This window comes from Armigeres subalbatus, unplaced genomic scaffold (genome assembly GCF_024139115.2).
Source record: "Armigeres subalbatus isolate Guangzhou_Male unplaced genomic scaffold, GZ_Asu_2 Contig464, whole genome shotgun sequence".
Taxonomy (NCBI): Eukaryota; Metazoa; Arthropoda; class Insecta; order Diptera; family Culicidae; genus Armigeres; species Armigeres subalbatus.
Window position 1 is genome coordinate 29,607 of NW_026943221.1, and position 9,833 is coordinate 39,439.

The window sequence follows — 9,833 nt, forward strand, 5'->3', positions numbered from 1 at the left end:
TCATCGAACATGCATTCGACCCTGCTGCGACAGAAAGAGCATGACTGTCAACTACGAAACGAAATGAAAACAGAGAGAATTTTCTCTCTGGCAAAGAGAATGTGACGCTTGTCAGTTTTGTTTTGTTGAATTTCTCCCTGCATTCCAGACAGCATGAAAGCTCTCCCGTAATAATTGTTCGTAATAGACGAATCCAAGTAAAAAAAGAAGAAGACACACGACGGTGTTAACTTTGACAGATCCTACAGCTCAGCATAGGGAGATCATTTTTAAATGCTTATAATAAATTCTAGACAAAATGTAATTAAAATCTGATTGATGTATGATACGGAAAAAATTCCGAACTGTATGATAGATACATTTTGGAAAAAATCTAAAAATTGAGATAAGCTTCCAGATATGTAATTCGGAACTTTTTCCGTACCGTACATCAATCAGATTTTAATTACAATTTGTCTAGAATTTATTATAAGCATTTAAAATGATCTCCCTATGCTGAGCTGTAGGATCTGTCAAAGTTAACACGTCGTGTGTCTTCTTCTTATTTTTACTTGGATTCGTCTATAAATTCTTTATGACTCTTTAGCGGATATCTTTTGACAGCGCAAAATGTATGGAATATTACGTAAATAATGACATCATAAAAGCGTATTTACCCTGAAACGCCAATTATTATGTCATTAATGGCGTAATCTGAATAGGCTATTAACTGAATTATTTATACTTTTAAACTATTCCACAAATGGTAAATCTCAGGTAAATCTGTGTCGGGATTTGGGAGCTTTTGAAAAGTGGAGCTAGTTGTTTTCCGTTTTGTCAAAATGTCAAAACTTGACAAAACAAACAAAAAATGTCATCAATGTTTTTTTATTCGACACAGCAGAAAAAAGAAAAGGGGTTTTCTCGTCGAAGATCTTTATCATCTGAAAATAATCTTCTTTAAAGCGCGTTTTCCTATAATTTTGAGTTTGTAATATGATATTGGTTTAATATTCACGATTGATACTAAGAAAAAAAGTGCTGAAAATAAATCCATAAGTGAAATTTCATCTCGAAGAAGTGATTTGTTCCGTGAGGCGGGAATCCGCCCTCCGATTTCGCATTTGCGTGCTTGCTTTTTTTATGAGCGCCTCGTCACCTTATCTCAAGGCCAGCGTCTCGAGCAAAATAAAAACAACTTGAAGGCGATATCGTCCCTTCAACTCGCTTGATTGTACTCAGAACTAGTGCTGTTTGCGTACGGGAGAAACCCCATCGCGGCCAGTCGTGATGGTTGGGATGAGCAATTTCACGCTGGATCCTGCCATCCTTGGCGTCGTTGGCGGCAGCAGCAGTAGTCGAAGGCATGAAATCGAACGGAAGGCGCTAATGGACGAGCTGCTGACCGTGGTGAAAGAATGCCAGAAAAAGTATGGCGGAAAGACGGAACTGGCAACGGAGGAGGATTCAAGGTAAGGCATTTGCTTTCAGTCTAATGGGATTAGGTCTCACAGTCGTACCACATTTATAGTACAGTGTCACGTTTGCAGAAATGTGGAAGTTAATAATTAAGTGGATTTTTTTATTTTCAGAATTATTTTGCTCTGTGATACTTGGGAAAGAGTGCTGTCGCACGGTTTAAAGTCCACCAGTTCCGTGCTGAAAAATGTAACCGATTTAGTAGCTGGTGGCAGTGTGGAAATGCCGGTTGTATGGGATTTTGCCTTTAAGCATTTGACGAATCATGAAAAGGAAAGGTTCGCCGCCTTGCGACACGTATGGACAAATTGCGGAAAAGGAAAGGCACTGCTGAGGGCTATCCTTAATGAGCGAGCGCTTGAGCGTTATATGTTGATCTGGCTTGGGGATGAGAAGATCTTGGAGGAAAGCTACGAATGCTGGGCCCTGATGAGAGATGGAGAGATCACGGGTCTGCTTCCGAACATGGCTGCTGGGTTGAGCACTATTTTATTTGCCGTATCGATTGATGCTCCTGAATTGAACGCTCCCACGCGAGCTAAACCAGAAATGGTAGAACCGATCATAGCCACGCAACCTCCTGCAGGTCCTGCACGGAAGGTAAATGTCGTTCAACGTGAAATTCTGGACGAAGTTCCGACGAAACCAATTCTAAACTTATCCTCATCGCCGAACACGTTACAAATCGCTCCAAGAACGGCAAACATTGATATTATTCGGGAATACACCGATGTTGGGCCTAGCCAGTCATCTCGCCCTGGTGCATACTCGGTGGAAGATGCCCTCAACAGTCTCTCTATTGCGCAGGAAATAAAACGTGAATCAAAAACGGCAGGTGCCATCGGCGCCAGCAGCCCGGACAACGCACTGGAAGCATCCGAAGACAGTATTATTGGAAACTATTCTTCGGATACATCCACGGCGACAACAACGACGGCAACCAATTCTTCAAGTGGAACCATTTCCGGCTCGGACTTGTCCGTCGCACAGGAATCGCTGGACGAATCGTTCGTGGCGGAGCGGGACGCGGAGATGGTGACCAAACTTAAACGCCAACTGGTGGACTCGGAGGAACGCTGTCAAATGTTGGAGTCCCGTGTCGCTGAATTGAGCTTGTATGTAGTTTGGTGCTTCATTTTGAAAAGTGGAATTGAAACATGTCAAACCTTATTATTATTATTTCACAGGGAAAACCACCGGCTCCGGATGCATACGCGCTCGAATCGACTCTCGTTAATGCACTTCCAGATAAGTATTCCGAAAGCGGTCCTCAGAACACCGGTTAGCGGTCGACGGCGGGAGCACTATTGCTACGAAATACGAATATCACCGAACGGGACCGCAAACGATACCCTCGCCGGTGGTGGTGCCACCGAATCATGGTCCGTGTTTAGACGGTACAGCGAGTTCTACCGGCTCCACAAACGACTCCAGAAGGAGTACTCCAGCGTGCGGTCGTTGGACTTCCCACCAAAGAAAAAGATCGGCAATATGGTATGTTTCGTTGTGAATCTCAGTTTAGCTCAGGTTGTAACTCGAACATGCACTCTTTGCAGAACGCGCAATTCGTGGAACAGCGTCGCCAGCGTTTGCAGGTTTATCTCAACAGTCTGTTCATAACGACGTTACCGGAGGTATCCGCGTGCAACACCCGGTCCCAACTGGAGCGGGCGTTTCCGTTTCTGCACGATGCCACGCTATGAGCCGGAGCTATCGAATCTGAAGACGGTTATGTGTCTAAATCGATTGTGAAGTGATTTGGAACAGTAACCGCGAATTGAAAACCTTGATATTTCCTACGCCGATCATTGCGTTACGTAGATGAGTCGCACTTCTGAAGCGGACTTGGATTTCATGCTTAAATGTATTTATATCTAAACTGTGTTAATCGAGCAACCTTTTTGGGAAAGTAAGATCAAAGTTAGGATTACGTATTGTATAAACAGTTGTATGTAGAAAAAGAAAAAAAAATCGAATTAACATAATCATCAATACGGAATCGAATGGTACATTTCTGTTGTGATGACCTTTTCCTCATTAAACAGATTTATAAGTAGCTGATAATCGTTCGAATGCCAATAAGTGACTTTATAGTGTATGCAATTGTCCACCGATAGCTCAGATAGGGAAATCTGGCCAGTAATTCTGATGGTTCGGGAGATTTGAAACGGCTCACAAAAAATTCCGTTTTGCTTAAGGTTTGCTTTATTTCTTCTTCTTCTTCTTCTTATTGGCATTACATTCCCACACTGGGACAGAGCCGCCTCGCAGCTTAGTGTTCATTAAGCACTTCCACAGTTATTACCTGCGAGATTTCTAAGCCAAGTTACCATTTTTGCATTTGTATATCATGAGGCTAGCACGATGATACTTTTATGCCCAGGGAAGTCGAGACAATTTCCAATCCGAAAATTGCCTAGACCGGCACCGGGAATCGAACCCAGCCACCCTCAGCATGGTCTTGCTTTGTAGCCGCGCGTCTTACCCCACGGCTAAGGAGGAGGTTTGCTTTATTACTTTTCATAAACTCGAGTTCACCTTCGTGTTCCACTTTTGGCGGCCTTGCAGATGATGTAAATATTCGCGTGACCTTTTGCGCCAGACATTTGTTGAACGTGTTCATATCGATCACCTTCTCATCTCAGTTAGACGCCACTGGTAAAGCTACCCAAGAACGACCGATCAAGACATGACATTGGACACAATGGTCGCGAGTTGAGAATGGCCTCCGTTTGAGCGGAAGGTTGTCATCTGCTCGTAAGTAACTCGGGTTTCACTCACAACTCCGTTTGAGATGATATTTCATTGATTTCACATACATTTTGCTCTACAATATTCTTTTACTTTCAGTTGATGTTGCTGGTCTTCGAACAGTTGCCTGAGAGCTGCTAATCGTGATTTTGCACCAACAAAAGTAGTGGCGTTATCGCTGTGTATAGCACTCGGCAAACCACGATTACTGGAAAATCGCTTTAGCGCCGCAATGAAGTTGTCGGTCGACAAACTGGAGACCACCTCGAAATGGATGGCCTTAACGACCAGGCAAACAAACAAAACTACGTACCCTTTGTACAGCTTCATACTACGTCCTCCAAGTTTTAGCATAAAGGGACCGGCATAGTCTATTCCTACCTTGGAGAATGGCGGTGACGGATTTACTCTACAGCCGGGAAAGTTTCCCATGTACTGCTTAGTCCCATGCTTAGTTCACGAACGATTGCCAAAAGCGAGGCCAATAGCCCGTTTCCTTGAAAATGTTCTTGATGCAGCCTAAGAACAATGGATTTGGTAATGTGATTCTTCTGTGGTAGGAGCACCTGGTGTTTGCCATCATAGAAGAATATTTTGAACGACCACCAACTCGTATTAAGCCATCGTCGTCCACAAAGAGTGACAGATTTTGGTTCGGGTGTTACTGAACAGAGTTAGATTTTAGTGACTTCAAAACATCTTCGTAAGATTCGCGTTGGACAAGCAATAATATAGATTTCTCAGCCCTCATAGGTTCGTCGACAGTAATATCACCAGGGCACGTCGAATGCTGGGTAAAGCGTATCATTGGTACTTCGCGTACCTGAAGGAATAAAATAGACCCCATCTCGCGGTCCTTAGCCTCTTACCCAGCTACTCCTATCCCTACCTCATCGTGGTGCTGGCCGGAATACGAGCAACCTTATGGAAGATCGGGTAACCAACCCCGTTAGGAACTATGGTCGTATGCTGACAGGTAAGCGGGGGTTTGCAAGGTGCAAATCTTATTGAGCGCCTGTTCTCCATGTCAGGATTGGCTCACGCAACGAACAATCAACAAGAGAGTACGGACTGGAACCATCGGCGAAGACCACTGCGACGAAAAGGGACTAGCGATTGGAAACTCGGTTCGTGGAACTGCAAATCTTTCAACTTCATCGGGAGCACACGCATACTCGCCGATGTGCTAAAGGATCGTGGATTCGGCATCGTAGCGCTGCAGGAGGTTTGTTGGAAGGGATCAATGGTGCGAACGTTTAGAGGTAATCATACCATCTACCACACGGTAACACACGCCTGCTGGGAACAGCTTTCATAGTGATGGGCGATATGTAAAGGCGCGTGATCGGGTGGTGGCCGATTAATGAGAGAATGTGCAGGTTGAGGTTCAAAGGACGATTCTTCAACTTCAGCAAAATCAACGTCCACAGCCCACACTCCGGAAGCACTGATGATGATAAGGACGAATTCTACGCGCAGCTGGAACATGAGTACGACAGCTGCCCAAGCCACAAACGCTCAGGTTGGCCAAGAGGAGGAGTTTAGACCGACTGTTGGAAAGTTCAGCGCTCACCGGCTGACGAACGAAAACGGGCTACGACAAATTGATTTCGCTGCCTCCAAGAATATGGCCATTCGCAGCACCTACTTCCAACACAGTCTTCCGTATCACCTGGAGATCACCACTGCAGACAGAATCACAAATCGACCACGTTCTGATTGATGGACGGTACTTCTCAGACATTATCAACGTCAGGACATATCGTGGCGCTAACATCGACTCTGACCACTATCTGGTGAGGGTTAAACTGCGCCCAAAACTATCCGTCATCAACAATGTTCGGTACCGTCGACCGCCGCGGTACGACCTAGAGCGACTGAAGCAACCTGATGCCGCCACTGCATACGCGCAGCATCTCAAGGCAGCGTTGCCGGAAGAGGGTAAGCTTGATGGGGCCCCTCTTGAGGACTGCTGGAATACAGTCAAAACAGCCATTTACGACGCAGCGAAGAACAACTTCGAATATGTGGGACGAAGTCAACAGAATGATTGGATTGACAAAGGAGTGCAGACAGATTCTGGAGGAGAAGGACGCAGCATGGGCGGTTGCGCTGCAGCAAGGGACCCGGCAGAACGTGGAACGTTATAGACGGAAGCGGAGACAGCAGACCCGCCTTTTTCAGGAGAAGAAACGCCGCCTGGAAAAAGCGGAGTGCGAGGAGATGGAACAGCTGTGCCGTTCTTAAGAAACACGCAAGTTCTACCAGAAGCTCAACGCATCCCGCAAAGGCTTCGTGCCGCGAGCCGAAATGTGCCGGGATAAGGATGGGAGCATCTTGACGGACGAACGTGTGGTGATCGTATAGTTGAAGCAGCACTACGAAGAACATTTGAATGGCGCTGAGAGTACAGGCAGTGAAAGTCAAGGCAGCGGAGGAGATAACTACGTCAGTTCAGCGGACGATGGAAGCCTACCAGCCCTCACCTTGAGAGAAGTTAAGGATGCCATCCAACAACTAAAGACCAATACAGCAGCTGGTAAGGATGGTATCGGAGCTGAGCTCATCAATATGGGCCTGGAAAAGCTAGCCACTTGCCTGCACAAACTGATAGTCAGAATCTGGGAAACTGAACAGCTACCGGAGGAGTGGAAGGAAGGGTTATATGCCCCATCTGCAAGAAAGGCAACAAGCTGGAGTGTGAGAACTTTCGAGCGATCACCATCCTTAATGTCACCCACAAAGTGATATCCCAGATCATCTTTCGTCGTCTGCCACCATTCCAATGAGTTCGTGGGAAGTTATCAAGCCGGCTTCGCTCGACAACGGACCAGATCTTTACTGTACGGCAAATTCTTCAAAAATGCCGTGAATATCAGGTCCCAACGCACCATCTGTTTATTGATTTCATGGCGGCATACGACAGTATAGACCGCGTAGGGCTACGGAAAATTATGGACGAGAACAGCTTCCTGGGAAGCTTATCAGACTGATCAAAGCAACGGTGGATGATGTGCAAAACTGTTAGAAGATTTCGGGCGAACACTTCAGTTGGTTCGAATCGCGCCGGGGACTAAGACAAGGTGATGGACTTTCGTGCCTGTTGTTCAACATTGCGCTAGAAGGTGTCATGCGGAGAGCCGGATGTAAGAGCCGGGGTACGATTTTAAACATATCCAGTCAATTTATTTGTTTCGCGGATGACATGGACATTGTCGGCCGCACATTTGCAAAGGTAGCAGAACTGTACACCAGCCTGAAACGTGAAGCAACAAAAGTTGGACTGGTTGTGAATGCGTCAAAGACAAAGTACATGCTTGTGGGCGGAACCGAGCACGACAGGGCCCGCCTGGGAAACAGTGTTACGATAGACGGGGATACCTTCGAGGTGGTCGAGGAATTCTCGCTTAACTTTTCAAAAGGACCTAAGTAACATTTTTTTCATGAATTAATTTGAATACTGCAATCAATAGCTTTCATGTGGTTTTGTTGATTGCGCTATTCAAATCAATTCATGAAAAAATGTTACTTAGGTCCTTTTGAAAAGTTAAGCGAGAATTCGTCTACCTCGGATCCTTGCTAACGGCTGATAACAATGTTAGTCATGAAATACGAAGGCGCATCATCTGTGGAAGTCGGGCCTACTACGGGCTCCAGAAGAAACTGCGATCAAAAAAGATTCGCCACTGCACCAAATGTGTCATGTACAAGACGCTGATGAGACCGGTCGCCCTCTACGGACATGCAACATGGACAATGCTCGAGGAGGACTTGCAAGCACTCGGAGTATTCCAGAGACGGTTGCTTAGGTCCATCTTTGGCGGTGTGCAAGAAGACGGTGTGTGGCGGCGAAGAATGAACCACGAGCTCGCCCAGCACTGCGGCGAACCCAGTATCCAGAAGGTAGCTAAAGCCGGGAGGGTACGATGGGCAGGACATGTTGTAAGAACATGACGGCGCGAGACGGCGTGGTGCGCAGCGAGCGAGGTGGGCAGACCAGGTGCAAAACGACTTGGCGAGCGTGAGGCGCATTCGAGGATGGAGAGATGCGGCCTCGAACCGTGTATTGTGGCGTCAAATTGTTGATTCAGTGTTATCTGTTTAGATGTAAACTAAATAAATGAAAAAAATATCACCAGGCACCTGGCTCTTGTACACCTTACAATCGATATACTGATGAATATATGCCTACGCTCTCTGGATCATTCTATCATTGCTGAGTCTGTTGAGCACTATCGTCGGTTTCACCTTCACAACTGACAACACCAGTGATGATTTTAGTTCCGGTAGCATCAATTCATCAAACGATTCAGGTTCACATGACGTAAACTGTATTTCCCAAAGCATTTGTGACCACCGCACCACCACTGTTTCGTTTCCACACTTTTTCGAACTCATCTGATGCCCGGCGTAAAGTCTCTACGTGAAGCTTAAGGTGATTATAGAATGAAGCCCGTGGTGAATTTCAAATTCACCACACGTTTATCTACATACATTTCAAAAAGCCCAAATCTGGCGGAATAGTTTTCGTACAGTGCCGAAACACAAATTATGATTGATCAGCATAACTAAGCAAACGATCCACCATTAATTCAACCACAAACACGTTATTGTTCTTTCATCTCGTGCGCTTGAAAAAAATATTGGAAAAGAACGTGGTTTACAAAATGGCCGATTTCTGGCTTCATTCTATAATCACCTTAAGCAGATGAACGCTGAGACCTTCTTCTTGCAGCGCAGCACTTCTCGGTTAGAAGTGCCTGCCGATCGGATAAAATCTCCAAGCTTTGGGCCATTCTGCGCTTTGTATTCAGCGCCTGCTGTGCTTGTTTCTGTTGGGCTATAGGGCACTGCACGGACTACTTTGTCTCTTTCTCGCTGCAAAGAAATTAGAAAACAACAAGGCCAGTAAACGTCAAAATGTTTGAAGAACGAAAGAGAAACAGATATTTCCGTGCAGTGCCCTATAGTTGGGAATTGTTGAGCCCCTCGTCTTCTCTGCTATGGGATACTGTAAGTGCGTCCATAGAACATTTCTCGCGCTTAGTTTCATGGGGGCGTAACTGTATTCTATTGTATTTTTACAAATATAAAATTTATTTGTAAATTTCTTTAGATTTGATTAGTGTTGAGTTTTCTGAGGTTTGCGCCGAAACAACCGCAAAGATGTTGTACCCTGGTTTTGATATTTCGCGCTACTGTCATAAAACTTTGCGCAACTCGCATGTCATCAGTGTTTCTTTTGTGTTTTGTTGTCCGCACCAACACAACTACAAAATTAGCTGCTCGTTCCTCAGGTTCATTCATCCCTTCGTCTTCGTGCTCCAACAGTCGTTTCCGAACGGTGTAGTCGTCTTGTTGTTCCCGTCACGTCCGGAGCGAGCGGACAAAAATAACGGGAGTTGCTTTGCTTTCTTTACCGTGTTTTGCCCGTTCACCGTTTATCCAGTGGTCCACCCCCGACCCGAAACACCGACGAGCGGTTGCACAAAAGAGACAGCCGAGTGTGAACCCAAACAAAAAAGAGAAACGATCGATTGCATGTTTCGCTCGCACCCAGAGAGCGTGAGCAGGAGAACATCATCGTCATCAGCGCAGCTCAGCAGGAAAGTAAAGTAGTGCAA

General features: G+C 45.8%; 1 protein-coding gene across 1 annotated transcript; it reads left to right on the plus strand.

Annotated features, from left to right (window-relative positions):
* The first annotated feature begins 865 nt into the window (after positions 1–865).
* Positions 866–3,457, plus strand: LOC134204222 (sorting nexin-29-like). Its single transcript, XM_062679052.1, has 4 exons — positions 866–1,451; positions 1,572–2,573; positions 2,646–2,952; positions 3,015–3,457. Exons 1-4 carry the CDS (start codon positions 1,270–1,272, stop codon positions 3,159–3,161), a joined length of 1,638 nt encoding a protein of 545 aa, XP_062535036.1. The 5' UTR covers positions 866–1,269; the 3' UTR covers positions 3,162–3,457.
* Positions 3,458–9,833: the final 6,376 nt, after the last annotated feature.